This window comes from Montipora capricornis, chromosome 6 (assembly GCF_036669925.1).
Source record: "Montipora capricornis isolate CH-2021 chromosome 6, ASM3666992v2, whole genome shotgun sequence".
Classification (NCBI taxonomy): Eukaryota; Metazoa; Cnidaria; class Anthozoa; order Scleractinia; family Acroporidae; genus Montipora; species Montipora capricornis.
Window position 1 is genome coordinate 37,287,168 of NC_090888.1, and position 24,489 is coordinate 37,311,656.

At 40.3% G+C, this 24,489-nt stretch overlaps 1 protein-coding gene and 1 pseudogene across 1 annotated transcript in view; both read right to left on the minus strand.

The window, feature by feature from the left end:
• Nucleotides 1-1,668: 1,668 nt before the first annotated feature.
• LOC138050481 (uncharacterized) lies at nucleotides 1,669-5,947 on the minus strand (annotated as a pseudogene).
• A 1,703-nt stretch (nucleotides 5,948-7,650) lies between these two features.
• The window catches only part of LOC138052056 (rap1 GTPase-activating protein 1-like), a 45,373-nt gene continuing 28,534 nt past the window's right edge, over nucleotides 7,651-24,489 (minus strand). Inside the window, 8 exon segments of the mRNA XM_068898410.1 lie at nucleotides 7,651-8,875; nucleotides 11,097-11,182; nucleotides 11,380-11,455; nucleotides 15,194-15,834; nucleotides 15,837-16,039; nucleotides 16,274-16,341; nucleotides 17,354-17,506; nucleotides 17,596-17,682. Of these exon segments, the coding sequence (XP_068754511.1) occupies nucleotides 8,600-8,875; nucleotides 11,097-11,182; nucleotides 11,380-11,455; nucleotides 15,194-15,834; nucleotides 15,837-16,039; nucleotides 16,274-16,341; nucleotides 17,354-17,506; nucleotides 17,596-17,682 (1,590 nt within the window). The 3' untranslated portion in view covers nucleotides 7,651-8,599.

Below are 24,489 nucleotides of genomic sequence, written 5' to 3' on the forward strand. Positions count from 1 at the left end.
GAGATTACCAGAAAGATAACTATAATTTAACTAGAAGTTATTTGTTGTAAAAACAGAAAGAGGTTATTTCTTATTATTAATGCTACTAAATTTGCCAATGGAAACAACGAGGCCCCTTTGAGGATTATCGGGAATACGGGATATTTAGGTAAAAAAACTTATAGGGATATGGGATATTTGGGTGGAAAATTAACGGGATGCATGGTATTTAAAAAACCGAACTGGTATTATAGTGATACTAACCACAGGAATTAACTGGATACGGGATACTTAGATTCCTCCCTCCCCTAATGGGACCTCAACAATCAGCACAGCAATAGATTTAGCCAAGCCTAAAAAGCGCATCCCTGGTTATTTATTCTTACTGCCTGTAGGGTTAGTGAAAATAAAAGGTTTCGAATTGTCCGCCTTTTGATGTTTCCGGTTGATGCTTTGATCATTAAATCATTTTCTTTGCTTTCTTCTATAGAAAAATTCATTTCCTAACTAGTGAATTCCATGGTAAATTTTACGCTCAAAATCGATATCGCACGAATCACGAAGGGATTAGTACGATATCGGTTTTTCGAGTGAAATTTACTTTGGAATTCACCAGTTTGGCAATGAATTTTTCTTGAACCGCATTAGTTTTAAAAGAAAACAAGCACACCCTCAGCGTTCGAATGGGAAAGGAAAAAAGCCATTTCAGAGTCAACTGTCAATAGCCAGCGAATAGGAATGACGCTACAATTAGAAGCCATAAAAAAAACTTTGTCAGTTCAAGGTCAAAAAAGAGTTTTACTGATGAACTTTTATTCCACTTTATCTCTGAAAACGAGATCATTCACATTTTGATGTATTTCATTTTGATGTGCTTTAAGCAAACTTCTTAAAATACAAGCCAGTGAAATTTCCCCCTAATTTTACGAGAACTCATTGCGATTACGTGTTTATAACATAAGGGCAAAATTTTCTTGTCACTGTCGAGGCACATCGAAAACCAGTCGGGCAAACGCCCGCAATTTAGAGCAAAACAAATCAACTTTTTCTTTATGTCCAAAAGAGTACAGATAATTAACAATTATTGGACGCGGTTATCGCAAAATATCGTGATTTGTCAGTGGCGAGGAGATCAATTATTTGCCGAAGCCGAAGGCTGAGGCAAATAATTGATCTGCGAGACAGTGACAAATCACGATATTTTGCGATAAACGCGTCCAATAATTGTTTTATCATTCGATCACCGAGTTTCTTTTTTGTTTTTGTTTCCGAGAAGCCGTAAGCGCGCTGCCTTGCAGAGTGGAGTAATGGCACCAATCGATTGTTTTCCTTCTCAGCATAATTATATTTTTAGACTTCAAATTGTACTTAGAGTCAAACGTTCAATAACACTAGGCATCAACAAAGCGGAAGAATTTCACAGTTTTCAAAGCGTATACCGACAAGTGAAGCTTTGGTGTAAAGCTCGCCATTCTTTTTTCTGGCTTCAGCATAAAATCTCTTCAGTACATATGCACTCGCCAACTTGTCCTTCGCGTCGATGACACGAGTGACTCTTCGTCTACCTTTCTTTCCTTGAGATACTCTCGAAATACGTTGAGTGCAACTTTTGTTCCTTTCTTAGTATTCTCACTGTTCTTTCGATCAACTAAAGATGTCGAGTCATTCTCTGACAGCTCGGGGGAACCGATCTGCCATTTTCTCACAAGAGCGTGATGTCAACTGCGCATGAGCAGAATATTATTTGCAGCAAAACACTTATTTGTAGGCAATTATTTGCAGGTCACGTGGGCTCTCGGTCAATGAAAAGGAAGGACAAAATACATCGAATGATAATTGTTTTTTAATTCCATTTGTTCATTCCTGAACAAAGGAAGAACCGATTAAACCACTTTTTAAAAATACGTATCCACTTTAAATAACAAAACCGTTCAAAGAAAGAAGCCAAGAAAATAACATGTTACTCAAGACTAATACAAAAATAACCACTCCAAGTCTCAAGTCTGTTTGAGGCATTGTTTCTATATTATTTGCCGAAACATGTCACTCAAATTTACAGAGCTTTATAGGGAGACGCCAAGTTGGTGTTCGAATTTGTGGTGTTGGCGAGAAATAGTTCTCATAAAAAAATTAAAAAAAAAACAAACGGCACGCAAAAAAAACGCCTCATCATAGCAGTGATTACCTCAATCAAAAAAAAATGTTTTGAAGCGAAATATGAAAAAAAAAGCACTCCCAGTAGAAGTGAACATTGAGTTTCATCACCAAAAACTATGCAAGTACAGTAACGCATGAATGACTTCTTTTCTCTACAAAAAGATTAAAAACAGTGCCCGCAAAATTTGCTTTGTTTGGTCGGGATATGTATAATCTTTGTTGCTCGCGTCACCGGTGCCTTCTTTAGTTTATCGAAGTGGATTTTTATTCAACTGTTGTTAAAACTTTTATCTCTATCTAGAAATTATTTTTTGATTTGAACTTTTCAAAATCGGAGAAACAACAACACAATGCTAGTAGTAGTGAAAATCGTACATCAGGACTTTAGACAGATGGCGGTAAGATCTTCAGAAAAGATGCGCGGAAGGCATCAAAGGCGGGTGAGGCGGTCAGTTTGTTGAGTTTGTTTGGGTTTGTTACAAGCTTGACATTCACACGCTTTCGCAGGTTTTCCATCATTTTGCCAAACACCGCATTGTTCATAAGTTTGAAAAAATCTTTTTCAAAGTCGTTGGACGCTTGTTTTCTTTTTTCAGTATTGAAGTCGATGTAACTCTTTAACCACGTAGTCTGTGCAAAACCAAGCACCCGATGGATCTTTGTTAGCTTCATGCCAAGGTCTAAGTACAGCTTCAGGTTGCGGTAATGAAGAATGTAGTGCGTTTTGTCGCAGAGATTTGGGAACAGTTTAGGTACGGGCGCACCACCCAGGTTCAAGTGTTGTGCCAACTGCTGACAGTAGGGAGACAGCATGTTTGGGGTCACTTTCATCTTCTCGGGCGCTAGGGGATAATTTGAGTGGAGAGCATGGAGTTGATCTACTTCAAGAATGACTTCTAGATCTACTTCAAGAATGTACCCATCTTCACCATCATCGGGTATAGACATGACATTCAGCTCCTCAGTTTCATGCTCCGTCAACCAGAAAAAGTCGTGCATTGGGCGAGGTTGACTCATGGCCCATCCATACAAATTGTTGGCGTCCAAGTACATGATATAGTTAATGTCCTGAGTCGAGTCATAACCAAGTACATATGGGTTGTTTGCCGTGCCGTAACGATTGCTGATAATGGAAATACCGCCTCGGATGCCCTCTTCGACAAACAAGTACATGTCCGGGTCGGTTAATAATTCTAATTCCACATGCGTCATCTTAAGGCAGGCGGACCAAGCCAAACCAGGAGAGGTGCAGTAATGAGTGGGGTCTAATCCATAGTAGTTCAAACAGATGCTTCGAAAGTTTTCGAAGACATCAGCCAGATACGTCGGAGAGAAGATAGAGATCGTGGTACTCGCCAAGAGTTTGCAACAAGTGAAACCTTATAAACACTGTTTGTGCATGCTTGTTATCTTCATCGCTGATATGCTCTTCGGTAAGCTGGCTGAAGAAGGCTTCTTTGGGTGGGAGTTGTCGCTCTTGAAACTTGCTCATATCGTCCATATAATCGTATGGATACACGCCTTTTCTCAACAGCAGAGGTACTTTGCTCGCCTCGATGTAGCGCTTGAGAACATGAAATTTAGCATCTCCCTCCTTTGCCAGATTCGAAACAAGCTTTTCTAAAGAAGCATTCCTGAACTGAAGCGAGTCCAGAAAATCCAAGGGGCCAATCGAGAAGGAAATACACTTTTCCATATTGTTTGGAATGCAATTGATGGTCTTGTTCTTCAACTTTCCCGCGCTCAGCATAATGAGGTGGGAGTCGTAGCCTCTGAGGTTATGAAGAATGACCGGAATTCGACCCGTGAATTGAAAATTCAAATTGCAAGCGTTATGGGCCGCCCCTCTGAATTTACCAGTAAGATGGCAGTGATCTCGAACCCGATCAACATCAAGTTCTTCTCTACAAATGTGACAATGAGTGGCTTGTTGAAATTCTTGTTCTTCGGAAGGGCTCAACTGCATCGGAACAGTCTCTTTTAAGAGAATATGATGGATTCTTCCCTCTTCTTGTTGTAACGCTTCTAGGAACATATCCACTGCATCTGCTCCGCGATAGACTACGGGAGGTTTACAGTATTCTGGTTTTGGAGAGACAATTACGTAAACAAAACCATGCAGCTTGATGTTTCTGAAATTTCTCCGTCGAGGACTTGCGAGGATCCAGCGAGGCGGACCGAAGCTTGATGGTCAGGCTCTCGAAATCAGCATAAATGACAAAGGGGACTCGAAGCTGTTTCTGAAAATCTTTAAACTGGAGAAACATGTTATCCTCATTGGGAAGTTCTACTCGCTGGGGTCCATGCTGACTACACAGTGGCTTGTGGTCTTCAAGTAGCTGACTTCCCGCACGAAGCCTTGAAGACAATAAGGGCAGTAGTGTAATACATTGAGCTTTGTGCCCTGCTTGACTGGAAAGCAGTCGGTTGAGATTTTTGATTAAACAGTAATGTCGTTTCTCCCCTTTTCAAAACAACAGCAAACTGACATGCACGGGAAACTCGCGTTCTTTAGTGAGTTGTACGGGAAACAAATCTCCTTCTTCGAATCCGAAGACGTTGAATGCAATCTTGTTTTGTTTCTCAAACTTTACGATCTTACTGATTGATACAGGACACTCGATACCATCCAAGTTCAGTTCGTTGACATAAGGTTGGTAATGATGAATTCGCTCGGGGTTAGATTTGTAAGGAACAGGATGTAAGGCCGCCAAGACGCTCCACATGAAACACTTGTTGTCTTTGTTTTCAATGATGGCTTTCTTATCCTTCAACATTTTAGGTAAAGGCAGATAGCTCCAACCTTTCAATGCATCCAACCACTTCCTTCCTTCTGATAGCTTGTAAAAGTGCTCAAAATCTTCTGGTTCACTTCGCTAAGCTGCTCTTCAATTTCGTGAACGTTTACCGTTGTCATGCAAAGGCTTCGGAAATGGGGTTCTGAAATCTCGTCAGACCCGTCCACTTTCGCTTGAATAACTTGACTTGAACGCTGATAAACCACTTGAGTCCCCTCTTAGTTTTCAGTTCTTGACTTAGACGATTGACTAGGATGCCTTCTTAGCATATAGTAACCTACTGAGGTAGTGTTTTTCTTAAAAGTAAAGTAACATTATTTAACGTCGATAACTCGTAACAGGAATTCAACTGACAAACCTGAGGTCGACGGTGCGCTTTACTCCCCTCTCTCCATCAGTGCTCCGTTTTACGGGTATTTAAAGCTACTTAGCTGCACGGAAAGGAAAGAAGTCGAAACAAGGATGCGAGATCCAGGAATTGAACTCAGGACCTCTTACACCAAGGCCGCGCACTAACCGACTGTGCCATCCTTGCTACTTATATCGTGTTTTTCTTGAATTCGAGGCTTAAACTTGAAGGTTTTCAGTGAGTCTTTCCTTGCGGTCGTCAAAGCGCATGGTATTCAGAACAACCAGTATCTTCGCCTGAGTGTACATTATTCCCCTCCGTAGTCGTGTTGACGGTTGCGTCATAACATCTCGATTGTTTTGCTCTCTGCTCTCCATTTTCTTCTCCTTCTGGATATTTTCGCTTGATGCTATCGCGATGATCATCTTCCTTCTCAAACTCACACAGCTTTTGGTGTTTTAAACATGTATCGGCGGCGGCGATATAACTTGCGGGAACAAAACTGGCATTTGTGAAGTTTCTCTTGAGAATGTTTCTTCATATGACGTAACCTGCGATCAGGCGTACTTTTCCTTAGACATGGTGCGAAAAGTGCATCTTTTCGATTTTTCGTTCGCAAGTAAAAGAACTTCCATAGTGAATAGATTCCTTATGTCGCACAAGATTTCTCTTCTGGGGGAACTGTTTCTCACAAATGTCACAAATGAAAGCCATGCTACTACTCATAAACCACTTGTCTCTGCTCCACACTCCGCTAGCACTTGTGTTGAAATCCTCGGTGACAGAATTTTTCTTGCTATGACTACTAATTTTCCCTGGCTGAAACTAGTGTCATTGTGGCGCCAATCGGGCATGTTCAGGCATGTGGACATAGCTCATTGTGCGGTTTGTATATGTGCAATCAATTGTGACGATCCTGTCCTGGTTATTAAATATTCTCATAGAAAACAATATGGACCCTTATGTGTGTACTGAATCAAGTGTATCGGTCCCGTTGAAGTTATTAAATATTCAAATCACGTCTCATTAGAAAACAATAGCGCTGACCACTCAACGGCAGTAACATCATGTAAGAAAAGAGGTGAAAACTTGAAAAAATAGTTTTTTAAACGTTTGAGTAAAGGGTTAGGGTTAGGGTTCGTTGCTGGAGTTTAGGGTTAGGGATAGCGTTGGGGTTAGGGTTGTGGAGCTCCAGGGCTCCACAGCTCCATCTGCCGTAGAAACCCCCACTTGGTATACTACTCATTTTCTTAAAGTAATGTTTCGTATCATCTTATCGGTTTCTGTATTCATACACTTACCCATTCAGTCTCAATATTACAACACAGCAAGGGAACAAAGAACAACTATACTAGGCACTTACCGGTACTCGAACGCGGACCCTCCAGATCGATAGTCCTGTGTCTTCACCACTACACTACAACGACGGGCACGCTCAACCCAACACAGTTCTTTTCATTTACTTTTCTATAATAAGTCAATTGATATCCATGTATAATAACCAAGACTAATCTTAACCTGACCCTAATTTTTTTCTAGGCTTAATTTAGGCTCCAAAAAAATGTTCTTCAATTCAACTGAGTGCGTATTTAACCTAGGGGAAATGAGGATCACCAATCTAAAATAGTAGGTCAAATTGGATTCAACCTGCATAATGGCTTTTATGGGCAATAAAACTAATTAATATATACAGTAATAAAGAGGAAACATACGTTAAATAGCTTGTGGGGTCGTACATAAATGAAATGAAATCAAATTAATACAAATCAAATCATATTGGTTTTAAAGGAAAGGGGAAAACAAGGACAGTGCAAGGAGTTGACGTAAAATATTTGTTTTGTGGTGCATGAAATTTAACAATTGCGAAAGAAAGAAATTGAGGTTGGGGCACTGCAGTACCGTTCAAATGAATAAATAGACGATATAAAGGAAATTTGTTAATTAAATATGTGGGGGAATAAGAAGTATTGTGTTACCGGTAAAATCCGTTCACAGGTTGAATCCGCTTTTACCTAGGTTGAATTGGTGATCCTCATTTTACTTGGGTTGAATACGCACTCAAATGAATTGAAGAACTTTTTTTCCAGCCTAAATTAAACCTAGAGAAATATTAGGGTCAGGTTAGGATTAGTTTTTGTTATTATTCATGGATATCAATTAACTTATTATACAAGAAAGCTGTGTTGGGTTGAGCATGTCCGTCGTTGTAGTGTAGTGGTGAAGACACAGGATTAAAGATCTGCAAGGTCCGAGTTCGCGTACCGGTAAGTGCATAGTAAAGTTGTTTGTTCCCTTACTATGTTGTACTGTTCCGACTGTTCTTCAGTGCACATGAAAATTTGCATAATTTACTAGCAAGACCAGGAATGCTTTGAGGTACTTTTATTATCGCGTAAAGTTCTCTCAAATTGCGACAACCCGACTACAAAAATTGAATCAGTATTAACCCAACTCACGTGACTCTTGGGAAGAAATTGTTTGTAAGCGTTTGAGAGAGATCCTAAGGTAGCAACTAACTTCTTATGGATATACCAATTTTGAAACAAGTTGCGTAAAAAAAGTAAAATTAAAAATAATCGAGCCTCTAATCAATCTAGAGTGATCTCTTCGCCTTACTAAAGTTCAAAAACCAAGCTCTTCCGTGCCAGTGTTTCAGTTGCTAAATCGCCAAAAAACCTAGACTATTTCAAATGGTAATTGCCTCAATGCCTAAAGATCTCTTCCCCGAATGATTTCAGTGACGTCCATGTTGAAAAAAAAAAGGAAGGAAATCGACCACAAAAAAAATACATTCTTTTCTCTTTACAGCGAAAAAAAGGGCAGTTTATCGATGTCATTTCGAAAGACAAGCTGAATTTCTAAACAATTACAATATTTTTTTACTCCATCAATACACCAATAGTCATCATACTATCCTTAAGCTTACCTATCAGCTATCTCGAGCTTCAAGAATTAAGGCTAAAACATTTGATCTTTGTTTTTATATCTGCTATTACCACAGAATCTACTGGACAGCTGCTTTCCAACAGAATGTTCTACCAATCATAAGCAGTGTTATGTAGTGGTTTGAAATATTGATTGTTCTAAGTAAAGTGATTTTTTGTTTCAACTGCTTAGCTAGAAATATTAATGGTGGGATTATCCACCAAAGGAAACAAAAATCAACTGACTTTTACACAAAGTCAACCTTAACCAACTGTAATTTGCCATAAACGTCGGCCAGAATATACAAAAGGAATCTTTTTTTTCTTTTTTCATATAAACCTTATGCGTGGCATCTTTTATTTTCGTCAGAGCCCCGTGTGTAGACTTTACTCTACACACGCGAAGACCTTGTAGACACTTCTGTTGGTTCTTCTCTTTCCCTCTTATACATTCCTGTCGTTACATCTCTCACGGCAAGACTCCCTTTCGGAGACGAGATGCTCCCTTCTCGCACTGTGATAGTTTCTACTCGGGAGGAGTCTCTCAGGCTAATATATTCACTGGGTAAAAGGGACCGGAGTCGTGCTATTTCACATCGCGCCTCATACAGGTCAGCGGTCTGCTGCATTGCTTTGTCCTTAATTGCACGGTTTTCACGCTGCAGCAACTGAAGGGGAAAAAAAAATTCATCATCATCCATATACAGAGGCACAGGGAACATGGGCTCGTATTACAACATGTAAGCACAAATACAGGGTAATCCTGTAGCTATTCCGGACTGCGGGGATGCAGTGTTTTGCAGGGATGGCGCAGTGGTGACAGCACTCGCCACCCACCAATATGGCCCGGGTTCGATTTCCAGACTCGGCGTCATATGTGGGTTGAGTTTATTGCCTCTCTTCTCTACACCGAGAGGTTTTTCGCTGGGGACTCCGATTTCCCCGCTCCTCAAAAACCAACATTTGACTTGATTTGGCTTAATTTTTAATTTCAGTTTACAGTGTCCCCAGTTAGTGCTCCAGCGCTAGATCGACTAGACACTTAAATAAAGTTCCTTTCCTTTTTCCTTTTACCGCTATTTTTATTGGTCCCTATGACATGTAGCTTCTTTGTTATCAGGGCAACGTGCATTGTTTCTGTTGTATCCTCCAATGTTCCGTTCTCGAATCACAGACCGCGTGTGGAAAGCTACAGGGTATCCCCAAATACACGATAATACGTAAGTGCGTCCAAATATCGGCGGAGGAAAATATTTTACAAAGGCGGTGTACTGATAACTAGCGAAAACGCCTCGTTTTGTCATTGTTGGACATCTGTACATGCTTTAACATCGCGTCCAAACAAATGCTTTGATAACTTTGACTTATACTATTTGAATACCGTGTTTACTCGACTTAAGGCCGCCCCCTTAATACACAAAACTGTATTAAATTACTTGGAGTTACCATTGACGACAAAGTTAATTTTCATGAACATATTGCTGGCCTACGCCGCAAAATTAGTAGACAAATTAGTGTACTTAAGGACGGTGCCTACTAATTTAAAGGTATGTTTGCCCCGATTTATGATTATGCAGAAAAGGTAGATCTTAACAAGTGTTATTGAAATCCAACAAGAAAATTGGGGTAACCACGCATTTTTCAAAGATAATTCATGAACAATATTTGTAAAAAGGTCTAAAATACAAAGCAATGTATGGTGTTCACTCTCAAATTGAAGCTTAATTATCTCTAAAGAATGCATGGTTACCCCCAATTTTCATTTTGGATACCAAGAGTACTTACGAAGATCTACTTTCTCTATATAGTTTTAAACCGCGCAAAAAATATCCCTGCATTAGTAAGCATCACCGATAGGAAATCCGAGTGTCTGGAGTTGCGCAGAACGTATGCGCAATAACAATAGTAGGCACCGTTCTTAACGGATTCAAACGCCTTATCCCTTTTGATGTTAAGTTAAAGTTATACAATTCGTTAATTACTGTTCAACTGTGTGGCACTTTCGTTCTAAAAGTGATTCAGATAAGCTTGAAAATTTAAACGAACGAGAATTACAGCGAGTTTCTCAAAATAAGGATAAGGACTATCAATCATTATTAATGATGGCCAATAGGACCACAATGTATAACAGACGACTTCAAAATATTGTCTTACTAGTGTATAAAGCACTAAATCATCGATGTAGCTCCATCATACATTAAGCATCTCTTCTTTTTACGTGCCAAACCATATGATCTCAGGGGGTCTCGTATTTTATAGTCTTCCTAGATATAACAAAACATCATATGGACTTAAAGTTAAATCAATTAGAAATTTAGGGCCTAACTTATGGAATTCTCTTAAAGATAATATTAGATTATCTCAGGACTTAAGTTCTTTTAAAAATCTGATTTCCAAAATTGACTTTGCTGATATGCAGTTATAATAATGTTCCTCTTATTTATTTATTTTTTTATGCTACTTAATTTTATTCCAATTTTATCCCATTTTAATGTAAATGTACTTTAAATATTTTGTATCTAGCTTTAGTTTTAATAGTCCTTGCTCGCTCAAACTAGCACCAGTGTGCTATACATTGTCAGTGACTTTAAATAAAGATTCTATTCTATTATATTCCATTCTATTCTACAAAAACAGCTCAGGTAATTCCATAAAAGAAACACAACCGTGGGTCTTTTCAATCTAAACCAGTTTGGGAAATAAATTCTCAAGAGTTATAAGGATTTTTAAGTTCAATGTGTTTAAGTATGTTTTAAATGTTATCATTGTGATTCGTGCGCCCTTTTCTATCAAAACTATCACAAAAAACCCTGTATGAGGGCCGTACGCATACGCGTGAGTGAGCCCGTAAAAAACCGTACGGTCAAAGAGAAACAAAACCCCACTTACCAAGTTTTGTCTTGCAAGGTCAAGCTTTTCGCATTTTAGCTTCGAAATCTCGTTTTGGAACTTTTCGATTTGCCTGGGAAACGATTCTGAAAATGAAGGAAACCCAGAATGTATCCTGAATTGCTTTAGTTCAGCACAAATACTAATTTTAAAAAAATGGGATAACGTTATCATTGGAGTAATTGTTGCAAATGTTTCTTCAGTAATTTGGAGTGGAAATTTTACAACTTTACTACTGACCAGTGTGAATGTTCAACAATGTACCTCATGTAACACCACTTACCAGTGGACACTGGCATCTGTTCACGTGACATTATACTTTCAAGTTTGGGAAGAGAGGGTGACCTTTCATGCAATACCTGGAAATGAATCGACAAATAAGTGTGGCAACACTAAAGAAACTGACACTATTTGAAAATGAAACATCAATTATCAGGCCAAATTAGATAAATAACAGTGTTCCCAGTTATTTTCACTTATTTTGCAATAAGAAGCTTGGCATGCAGTCGGCGGGCTAACCAAGGGGAGGTTACGGCCAGATAATAGGAGATTAAGCTTCGCGTTTGCCGCCAAAGAAACACGGCTAGGAAGACTTCAATAAATGAAAGACATGCATATGTACTGCATGAAAAAAAAAGCATTTTCAGCAACGAAGCTTATAAAAGCAGTAACGAAAACGAAGCCCGAACGGGATTTGAATCCATGACCTCTGCGATATCAATGCTATCAAGCCAACTAGGAGCTGGTCCTTTTGTGAGTTCAAAAGAAAACTCATCGAGGATGTGAATAGGATTGCTACAAACCTGCTTCATAAATTTATGTACATATGTAGAAGTTATTGAACTAGGGTGAGGAACGTACCGGGAAAATATTGGTCGAGTTCCTGTTTTTGCAAGTTTATGGACCAAACCTGAAAGGCGAGGTCCATAGACTTGCAAAAAAGAAACGAGACCAATATTTTCCCAGAACGGAACGAACAAGCTAGTTCAATAAGGTTTTTATTATATTGGCTCTCTTGCGCTGGGCTTTCTATTCCTCGAGTCTTCCGCCTGCTTGTGTTTACGGTTGTGGAAGTAAAATTCGTACTGGAACTCCTCCATGACTTAATAAAACATTTCTCGCATTTTTCTTTTTATGTCGGAGAAAATGGGAACAGTTTGGCAACCTATATATACGCTGCTTTGTGACTGGTCCATCTTAGCGGTCCGTTTAGCAAAATTGGCACCGTTCAGAGAACCAATCAGAATTCTCCTTCTCATCTCAGACCAGTTTGCCAATATAATAAATATATGCATCTCAGTTTTATTGAGTTTGGGTAAACAGCAATTTCAGACCTACGTTTTGCTGTTTTTCTTAAACCACGAAACTTAATCTGTCGATAGTTTAGTGAGAAGGGAGTGACTTATGTCAGAGTGATACGGAGTGATCTATCGGTTGAGAGGGCGAATGAATTTTTGTTTTGGCTAAATGCAACAGGTGTGGTTTTGGCTATCTGAATGCCACCTTCCAGTTGAGATTTGTGGTCATCGGAATGGAAGAGTGAGTGTGAAATTAAAATTTAAAGGATCCTGGCAGTTAGATAAGCAACTTAAGATTGCTTCATAACCTTGGTTACTTGAAAGTGGCTGATGGCGCGACTGACGCGCGGCCCTCCCACGCGGAAAGTAAATGAACATGGCTTCCCAACTTTGAAAATTGTTTTTTCGCCAAAATTGTGTGGACGTATCATTTTTTCGAAATGTTTACCTCTCCGTAAGAAGACTGCAAAATCTTTTGAGTCCAACAGATGGTTTAAAAAAAATCATTTCCTACTGTTCTGAACAAATTTTCTGATTCTAATAACCATCGATCGAGGGACACACCAGCTTTTACTTCGGGTAGACGAGCACAGAACGCATCGTCAGAAAGGAATGCAAATGCGAGAAATTTACTCACAAATAATTAGTACATGGAAGTTTGGCAATGTGGGTAGGGTTAGGGTCACTGCCACACTGCCAAACTTCCAAACTTTCAGTGTAGTGTGGTAGTGTGTAAGTTTGGCAGTGTGGTAGTGACCCTAACCCTAACCCTCACTGCCAAACTTCCACACTTCCAAACTTCCATGAACTAATTATTTGTGAATAAATTTCTCGCATTTGCATTCCTTTCTGATGACGCGTTCTGTGCTCTTCTACCCGAAGTAAAAGCCGACACACCCGTCCTTGGAGTCGTGAACGCTACGGAAAACAAGCAAAAATCTCCAAAAGGGGATTCCAATATTTCCAGACCATGTGAAGAAGATACTCCTCCAACCTTTGTCCCTTTCTGCGAAGAGTTCGAGGTTGAGCTCTCGTTCCAAATTCATTCGATTTCTTCGCCCACGTCCACGTAAACAATAGATCTCAAGCAGAGGTACACGAACGCGTGCACGTAGTTGGGAATTGCTCGAATGCTCAAATGGTGACTTTGGTGAATTCGAATTCTGTGCCATCGAAAAAATGCGAAACTTTCACGCGAAATATCTCCAGTTTTTCTTCGGTAAAATTTCTTCAAATTTTGCAGAGCGGTAATTACTGTTTACGCCTTCTGTCTGCCAATTCATCAAGAAATTCTGTCACTAAAAGCGACGAAACTACCTTTGTAACCCCGATTTTTTTGGCCTTCAGAAGATTCCTCTGAACAAATTTCATGTAATGTCAAAGTTAAGGAAATTTTCACCGAAGGAAATGGAAGAAAATCAAAATAAAAGCAAAATAAACAGTGCAAACAACTTATCTTTACAAAGTTATAATTCCAGGTAAGACCCCGTAAATTTACCTCTGGTGGTTGAAAAGAGTAGTTTTGTCTTTAAGAAGTTTATTTCAATACCCTTGAGAGATGTGCGATTAAGAGGATATTAACGAGCGCCAAATGAACACTCAGAACAGCGAATAACCATATGGAGCAACCTTAAAGTGCCCCTGTGATCAAAAAACTTCCTTTTTCCTTCAAATTTTGAAAGTTTGTTTGCTTAACACCTGACTGGCAAAATTTTGAGCTTTGATTTTCATCCAACGGCCGTTTACTTTGAGTTCTGGATTTCACGGTCCGCGATTACTCACGTTCAAAACTGATGGATTGGACCTCAGAGGGTTGGATCCAGGAAAAAGTGACGTCAAAGGTTCACTAGCTTAAAATTTCAGCGTGTGAATGAACTTATTATATCTCTGCAAAACGCGAGTTCAAAAGTCTGAAAGCCCAAAACTCCCGTGCTTCATATTAATTATACGGCGTACACGCTCATTGCATTCTTAAACTAGTTAGCCTTTGACGTATTTTCTCCTCGATCCAGCTCTCTCAAGATCTTAAAGTTAGTAATGGCGGACCATTAAATAGGAAAATTCCAGTTAACATAAACAGGTGTCTTTTTGAAATCAAGTCTTAAAAGTTTGGTCGCTTAGTCTTTCGTTAACATAGTTTTGAAATCCAAAGAAAAATAAGAATTGATTTTTTGGTCACAGGGGCAGTTGTAGGCAAACCTGAAAAATTCAGACTTAACGGGCTTCGATCCCATGACCCCGCGCGACTGGGCTGCACTTGCTCCACCAACTGAGCAAAAATTGAAGCCAGCTGGGTGCTGTTTCTAAAATCATTTACAGTGTGTCCACAATTTTTCATTACAGACACATTCAGTACTATCCTTACATAGTGGCTGAATGGGTAAAGGTGGGAGCGGTCGTGGGTTCAAGTCTCTCTAAGTAACCGCTCCCTCGCCGCGTATTTGTTATTTCTCAATCTTTCCTAAGAATTCATACATTCTTCTTCAGTCTCTGTTTTACACTATTGAAATTAAAATTCACACAGTTCTTCAGTTTCTAAAGCAGTAGCCACATACAGACATTGACTGTCTATACTATTTGTTTTAATTGCCTCTTTCCGTACACGGCTGCTCTCACAAGCTTCCAGCCCAAATAAAAGGGCCAAGTAAAAGGATGGTCCTTAAGTTACCATTCCCCAATCTTACCTTCTTTCCTTGACAAATCTTATTACAAAACAACAATTTAAATCTTATTCCTGGTGATACGCACATACGAACCCTTGAGGTAACGCTGATGGAGCAATGATAGGTGGTTACTCACCTCTTCGACTCTTTCAGATTCAGGATCAGTTGGATCAAACATCAAAAGGCCAGGTGGCACCGAGCGTGGTCTGTTATCTGTCACATCCAACAACGGCGAGACGATAGCAGTTTTCTTCTGCTTTGGCGCAGAAACAGGACTTGAACCCACAGATTGTGCATTATTAAGAGAGGTCTGAGTATCAGAGGCTTTTCTCCGGAAATAGGGCGAGCTTGTGGGCGATCTGCCTAAGTTCCGTTGAGCTTCCCCTCTTTCATCGTGGGGTTTAGACAAAGATTGCGTGCAAGCTACATTGTGTTCAGATACAGTTGAAGTTAGTTGATTAATATGTCGTCGCTCTTCTGTAGCGTCCGTCGGATCAGAACCTTTTCGGTGACGTGTCGGAGACTTATGATAAGGCATAAGCCTAACTGGCTCTTCAGATTCATCTTCGGGTCCCGAGCGGTACCCTCCGACATACCGAACCTGATATTCCACAGGCGAACTGCCTTCGTAAGATACACGAGAGGGCGACGATTTATCCTGGTCGCGAGATGGTGTCCTATACAAACGATCCTGAAGTTCCAACTGAGATACCGACTTTGAGTGAACCACTGGTTTCTTCACGCGTGATGACGTGCGAGGTGAGGATGTGAATTCAGTGTTGCTTTCTCTTTTCTTGGTTCTGGGGTCTGTGAGCGCGCGTATTGACTACTGGAATAAGAATAAGAATCCTCCCCACGATGTCTGGACATTTCAGATGTGTTGGACTCGGAGCTGGAATCTTCTGTGTAAAATACTGGGTTATTCATATTTTGTTCTTGAACCACAAGGGACTCCATACTCTTGCAGCGACCAGCTGGTTCTCTACAAGTACATAAAAGCGATTTATAACAATAACAATTTAGTCGCTTGATACCTTTATTACAAGGTGGCAAAAAGGCGAAACTACTGGTGTGAATGGAATTGCTGTTTAAGAGACGCAAAACCAAATTGGATAAAAAGCAAACCATGACATTCAATTCCCTCAATGTGAATACTAACTAGCACACAGTAGCCATTCTGCGTCATTGTCCTTTTTTTGGTAATAACTTCACTTACTTTTTCGGTGGCTTGGACGATTTCTTGGCTGTCAATAAACTTTGCACGGACTTTCTCCTTTCTTTTGCCTAAGCAGTACATATATTAACTGCATATAAGTAAAAGAGGCATATATTTGCAAGGGCATAGCATTCTTGCAAAACTCCAAAACCCGCTTTACAAATGGAATTATAGATAGTAGCGCTGTTTTGTTGCAGGGCAGGAGGGTTGGCGCAGAGCACTCATCTTCCTTGTCCAATGTCGCTGCCCGGGTTCGATACCCGGACTCGATGCCATATGTTGGCGGAGAGAGGTTTTTCTCCATGTAGTCCACTTTTGACCTCTCACCAAAAACCAACATTTGATTTGCACTGCTTTAATTTCCTGTCTCCCTCCCAAATTACTAGAACAGACTGAATAAAGTTATTATAGTTACTGTCATTATGATTATCACTATCACTCTTAATATTCTGTTGTTAGTATGGTATATACCAAAACAGTGGTAGCGTTGAACGCACGCGTTGATTGGCTACTCAACTCCGGATATCCTTTGCTATACACCTCCAAACAATTCGCGCCCACTTTCCGCCCGAGATTGTTGTAATCTTTGCAGGAATAAATGAGTTAAAATCATCTTTTTGTGCTATATTATCTCACTGTTTCGCGGATCGGTAAATATCCACCACTAGCCACCTCCACTTCGGTGAATAGTTCCCAAATATTTATTATTAGTATATACTAAAACAGTGGATAGCGTTGAACGCGGGCGCTGTTGGCTCGTCAAACTCCGAATATCCTGTGTTATTTACCTCCGAGCAACTTGGGGAAAAAATGGCGTCCCGATTTGCATCCGTGACAAGTGAAGAAAACTTTGTGCTGTATATTATCTCACTGTTTTAGTATATACTAAAACAACTATTCACCTCAGTGTCGGTGGCTAGCGCTTCGCGGATCGGTAAATATCCACCGCTAGCCATCTCCACTTCGGTGAACAGTTGTTAATTATCACCATCATATGGTCCATGTAGCAGTCCCGTACAACTCCGTGGTCAAAGAGCATTCGCCCCTTTGTATTTTATCAACAATCAATGAGAACGTTACCTTTTTCGCCCAGGTCTTTGGAAAGCTGTCATCTGAGTCCGCGTCATCAGCTGCTGAGTGAGCTTCTCTCATAGACACGGATCTATTCACTGGACTTCTGCCACGCAATACGTTCCGGATTGACGGAAACATCCTACGTTCTCTCGGTGGAGCCTTAAAACAAATAAACAAAAACAACAATAAACATTTTCTACTATAACGGATAGTGCAGTGTTTTGGTGTTACTAAAATAACATCATTACCTCCTCTCCTCCTGCATCAAGTATTAAAGCATTCTTTTCAATCAAATCGACCGCTAACGTACTCAACAAAGTGGAACGAGTGCGACCCTATAACAAACCGGAAAAAAATCGTATTAAGGGACTCCTTTCTTCAAGCACAGTAAAATCGTACGTATAAGAACCAAGTGGATTAAGAACCTAGAGCCTGAAATTTGCCCCCCCCCCCCCCCCCCCCCCCTTCCAGTGAAATGCACAGGTACAAAAGCGTCATACCACGGCCCTATCCCCGATACTCCCCAGCTACGTCCCGGGGGCGGTTTTCAATTTACAAGTGCATAATAGTTATGGAATGAAAAATTATTATTATTATTATTCCCCTATTACGTGATTTTACCATATTTGGTCAAGAAAACGCGCAAAATATGAGACGGTGATACACTGTAGTGTCCCGGTTTGACCGGTTTAGAACAGAGCAAACACGGACGAATGAAAGAAATTGTTTTCAACACGATGCATATTCTCGGAGACCAAGGGGCAGCTAGTCGGAACGATGAAAGTTAACTACAAGAACGGGAAGAGCCCCTAGGCACTTACTCTTATCGAATCACTTCCAGAAGCGTTCGAATTCCCTGGCCACAACAATCAGCCAAGAGGAGACTGAAATTTTCTTACGCGAAGTAGTTTTCCTCATCGATCGATCGAAAGTTTCTCGAGGAAAGTTCAGAACAAAACGTTAACGAAGCTTTAGCACCGCTGCAAGCAAGAAACACTCTCCGATAAATGTTTACGGCGGATCTTTCGAAGGTATCGTAAATTTTCATTGCTGATACGCGATGCACGACTTTCACTTTCTGCACCATTGCTCACTAACTTGTCTAGTACACAACGCCAAGCTTACCTTTTACATCTCCATGTTCGCCGCAGGACTTCTGAAACTTTGTACGGCGTGAAATTTTCCGTTGCACGGGCCACGCAAATTTGTCGATTGAAAGTGGGAAACTCTGTTACCTTTTACTGTAGGTAACACAGTTGTTCTGTGTTTAGTTCGAAATCTCGGTTGCATCATGAATCCTGTCGTGTCAAGTGAGGTCGATTGTTGCAGGCTGTGTTGGTTTGTTTTTCGAGATAAACGAGGAAGAAGAAATGTTGTAGGCGAGTTTGCGAAAATGTTTGCAAAAGTGATAGGCGTGGAAGTTTTGGAGGGTGATAAACGCGCGATGTGTATAACACGTGTTGGTACAGAGTTGAGAAATCGTGGAAGAGTGGGAAATCTATCCAGGAACAGCGACTAAAAAGGAAGCACCCATTCTCACCGCTTAGTTCTACTAAAGGAGACAAAGAAACTGAAACGCCGATACGGGGACAGAAGCTGGGCCAACGTTTACCTGTTGAGAGGTCGGAACCACTACCGATTAGGCCAAATCAAATGCAAATGATACCTGAAACACTGCTTAGTGAGCAAAATACCGAGGACGTTAGCTATCAGACGTCAAAAATAGTTTGCCATTGTAGGCCAGGTTCACCAACAAGAATATGTGTGAAAGTAGGACAAAAAAAATACTACTACTAGTCCTACCACAATATAATTTAATAATAATAATAATAATAATAATAATAATAATAATAATAATAATAATAATAATAATAATAATAATAATAATAATAAACTTCACAAGGAGAGATCACGTGTAGGTTGTGCGGAGGCGCTGCAGAAACTCTTGCGCATGTTCTTGCATGCAGGATGTCCTGCTTTAGCACAGTCCAAGTACTTGGAGCGACACAACGCTGCACTTAAGGTGTTGTTCTTTGAGGTGTGTAAAGACCTGCAGCTAGTGGACTCAGTACCACCATGGTACTCGTTAGTGGGACCCAAACCAGTGTACGAATCTCCGGAAGCTCAAGCTTACTGGGATGTACCAGTGTATGCCGAACAAAGCTATGTCAAGGCCAACAGAGTGGACGTCAGATTTGTGGATCACAGGAGGAAACGAGTCTGGGCAGTTGAAATGAGTTGCCCCTGGTTAGACAACCGTAGGAAAAAGGAGAGGGAGAAGACGGAAAAGTATGCTCCACTGCGCTGGGAGTTAAGGAAGCAGTACCCTGGCTATGTCGTGGAACAGTGCAACGTAGTGATTGATGTGCTAGGCGGTTGGTCTAAAGATTTAGAGAAAACAATAAAGAAACTTGTGGGCGCTAGAGGAAGGGAGGTTCTCAGAAGGATGCAGAAAGCTATTATCTCAAGTTCGCTTAACATAGCGCGGGCCTTCAAGGCCATCGTCAAATAATCTTACGAACTTTAGAAATTATAGAGTGTTAGAAAATTTTAAGGATTTTTTTATTTATTTATTTATTTTTAAATTTAAATTTAAATTAGAATTTTAGGATTTAGGATTTTAAGGATTATTATTGTTATGATATATATATATATATATATATATATATATATATATATATATATTTATACAATGTATTTTATCATTTTAAAACGCTCCTTTATATGGAGACTTATGTTCCGCAAGAGGACATAGGCTACGCTTTGCGCCCTATGTACTTTTAATATTAGAGCATCCATACGTGTATACTGCAGATAACAATAATAATAATGGCTATGTTATTGTCTATAATAACATTAAACTGTCAGGTTATGTCATGACATTGCAAAATCGGCAGACTGTTCACAGTCCCCTATTTTCCCGTTTGATCGTGGGGATCGAGCAGAAACTGCCGCCACCTTTGTTTTTAAACAGCGAACACGAACTGGGGAGAGCGACATAACTACCGAGTGGGTGGGGGGAGTGGAGGGGTTTCGGCGGAAAAAATAGGGAGACTGTCCGATCTTTAATGCGACTAGTGTTCAGCGAGTTCCGTTGCACCAGCAACGGCAATACCTGATTGGTCCATAACACAGTACATCTGTCAATAAAAATACAGACAAGGCTCTCAAGTTTTAAAAACAACATGGCTTATCTGGAGAAAGAATCTCAAGAGTCTCAAGTTTTCGAAAGGCTATCTAAGCGACTTGGTGGATTGGTCCACCAATCCTAATTGTCGACGAAAGTCACACCGTTGAAACTTGGTAAGTGTAATTTTCGTTTTTAATACCACTGGATGTATAGATCTAGATTTTTGAGTTTACAATTAAACAAGTCGCAGATCTCCTGTCAAGGAAGGTTTTCAATTACGAAAAGATGCGGCAAAGTCCGTTCACATTTTGAATTGAAAAAAATCCAGATTTCCACAAATTGTATAGTACACAAACTCGCTTGACTGCATCTAAAAGAGAAATGTCAGTCGGCCGTTGGCAAAAACCTAGATTGGACCCGATCGGACCGGACCAGATCGGGTCGGATCGGATCGGACCAGACCGGATCAATAACAAACTCCCCGCCAAAAGTAGACGGTCACCAGACGACGTGCTGAAGACAGGAGAAGTCGGATTCTGTGCCTTTCTCTCTTGTGTAGTCGTCTCCTCATTTATTGAGACTCGTGGAAATGATTTTCTTCCACAGGTGATTACAGATTCCGAAGCGGAATTATGAAAGATACGATGTGACGAATTGACTGCGTGCGCGACGGTCTTCTTCTTCCAACATGAAAACTGACAACAATTTTTTACTTAACCCCAGTCCCTGACAATTGCACAATAGCCTGAGAAAGAAAGGGTACGTCCGTTGATGAAAGGAGAGCTGGCAGAATAGTTGGGATTCTACTCTAATATGACCTAATTTGGATATTTTTGCTGCGCGCGCCATGACGTCAACTGACATTCCTGTTCTGTTGCTAACTCAGTCTATTGTGCAATTAGAAGGGACTGGAACAAAGTAAAGAATTGTCCTCAGTTTTCATGTTTGAAAAAGAAGACCGTTGTGTACGCGGTCAATTCGTCACATCCTATCTTTCATAATTCCGCTTCGGAATCTGTAATCACCTTTGGAGAAAAAACATTTCGACGAGTCTCAATAATGAGGAGACGACTAAACAAGAAAGAAAGGCACAGTATAGACCTCTTTCGTAATGGCCGCAAAATAAAATACTCTTCTGTTCAAATGCTCATAAGCCCTTCTAGCCTCGCTACGACGAGCAAATTTCAAAAGAATATTTGTTTCTAAATGAGGGCAGTAGGTCTAAGTAACATAACTACAAAAGAATATAAAGAAGGTCGCCATTTATGAAAGCGGTCTATTTGAACACGTTGTCTGGTGTTATTGATCCGGTACCAGTTTTGTCAATCCGATCCGATCCCATCAGGTCCGATCCGATCCTGGTTTTGCCAACGGCCATGTCAGTAGGTTTTGCGGTCGAACGTTGAGCGAAAAGCCGTCAAGTTTTTGCTGGAAACGCGTGGATATCCAGTTACTTGACATAAACATTCCCACAACCTTTCGTGCATGAAAAGATTGATTCTACATACAATGGTATTAAAAACGAAAATTACATAAACCAAGTTTCAACGGTGTGACTTTCGTCGACAACTATCAGCGACAATTGTCTCTTGCGCGCCGTGGATTCATCCCGCAACAACCGAAAGAAGTCTCTCGACAAGGCTTGCTCAGCAGAAGTGTTGTTCTTAATCTCATTTAATACATCTACAGTTTTCTCAAAACCCTTAACGCTCAAATCAAAATCATTAGAATTAATCTGTTGCTCTCCTATACTTCGTAACGGTACAATAACCAAACACGAGGGTCGATCTCTTGCAGAAATGTTTTGATTTTCCATTTGCTTGACAAGTACAAGCTGTGGTAGATCCCTGGCTGTTGAGGCTGAGTCGTGAAAATTTAAACTTGCCGATTTAATTTTTTTATATTTTTGAGAAGCCTGGTTTCCTTAGTGTAGATAAAATCTTCAACCAACTGGTCAGTTTTGTGAAAAATGATACCCTATTCTGACCCAAACGCTCTGATTTATATACCCTATGCTAGAGTACACTGCTTGAAAACCATACCCTTCACAGCAGCACATACCTATACAGCCCATAGATGGCAGTATTGCGTCACAATGATCGATAAGGAAAGATTGTTCTTGAGAATGGCTAGGCTGGTCCGAGCAAGGCGTTGGAATTACATTGACTGGTAAGGGGATAGCGGGAGACGTTTTCGAGTGAACATTCTTTTGAATCGTGCTATATTGACCACGTGAAGATTCGTCTGATGCGCTTTCGTTTCTTCAGCGCCGACACAAACAATTCCTACAAATGTACTTATACTTCATAGATAAAATTTCGCACGTACTTTAAAAGAAAAACCTCTCTGACAATCAAAAAGATTTTTATTCGTATTTTTTACCATGCACAAAGTACACACGAACTCATCGTAAAGTCGCTCACGTTGGTTCTGACGGTGTTGATGTGGAACAATAAAAATAAAAGCCAATCAAAACTAGTTGTTTCAATGATGTAATGATCGAAGGGTAATAACCAATCAAATAATTTTCCACACATTCCAGGAAAAATCACATGGTATTGAACACGGTTACCAAGGGTAAATCACAGACGCACCTTTCCCATTTTTATTTTGGAGAGCGGGCGGATGTACACAGGCTACCTTTCGAAAACTTGAGACTCTTGAGATTCTATCTTTAGATAAGCCATGTTGTTTTTGAAGCTTGAGATCCTTGCATGTATTTTTGTTGACAGATGCATTGTGTTATGGACCAATCAGGTATTGCCCTTGCTGGTGCAACGAGACTCGCTGAACACTAGTCGCAGTAAATCGGAAGATCTTATACAGCAATGACCAGAACCAAGGTTGCTGATCAGCGGTTTTCGTTAGATCAATGGTTTTGCCTATGTAAGCGACCTGAAATCCTAGTGACCTCAGGCACTTTACCTGGTCCTCAACAATTGACATAAGCCGAGAAATCACTGCCATCAATGGATCACTAGGGAATTCATAAACTTTGGTATTCAATGACTTTAAAACTCTAGGCAACAGTTGAGAGGAAAGATTCTTTCCGTAGCCCGTGGGCAGTTACCCAAAAACATATTAATTTTTCTCAATTATAAGTCTTTGCTCCGCTTTTAAATGTACAACATGAAACAGAGACAAGCTTTCTTTGAGCACTTGCTGGAGGTCTCCCTCGAATCTAACTTTAACACTACTACCAACTTCGGACATTATTCACACAAACTACAGTAAAAGGTAAGAGAGTTTGGCTCCAAAGCAAGAAGGTGAGTGCGCTAGCTGCAGCTAGCCGGCATTTCCCACTTTCAATCGGCGTATAGTTGCGTGGGCCGTGCAATGGAAATTTTCACGCCGTACAAAGTTTCAGAAGTCATGCGACGAACATGGAGATGTAAAAGGTAAGGCTGGTGTTGTGTGCTAGACAAGTTAGTGAGCAAAGGTGCAGAAAGTGAAAGTCTTGCATCGGGTATCAGCAATAAAAATTGACCATACCTTCGAAAGACCCACCGTAAACATTTATCGGAGAGTGTTTGTTGCTTTCAGCCATGCTAAAGATTGTAATTTTTCCGGCTTCGTTAACGTTTTGTTCGAAAACTTTCCTCGAAAAACTTTCCCCGTTGAACGCGCTACGCAACTATGAGCAAAACTACTTGGTGTATGAAAATATCAGAGTCCCCTCTTCGCTGATTGGCCACAAAAAAAACTCAGAAGCACGGCATTCGAACACTTCTGGAACTGGTTCGATAACAGTAAGTTCCCAGGGGCCCTTCCCGTTCTTGTAGTAAACTTTCACCACGAACATTCCATCGTCCCGACTGTAAATCTAGTAACACTGTCTTATGTTATACATCTGTATTTAAAATTTCACGACCTGCACCACTCAGACTCTTTCAAAAAATAAGAACCTATTTAAAACCTAAACAGGTTTATTTTGTCTTATGCATAAAATATGTAAGAACCTATTCACCTTAACTGGAAAATAGGAGGTTCTTATACGCGGGGTTTTACTGCA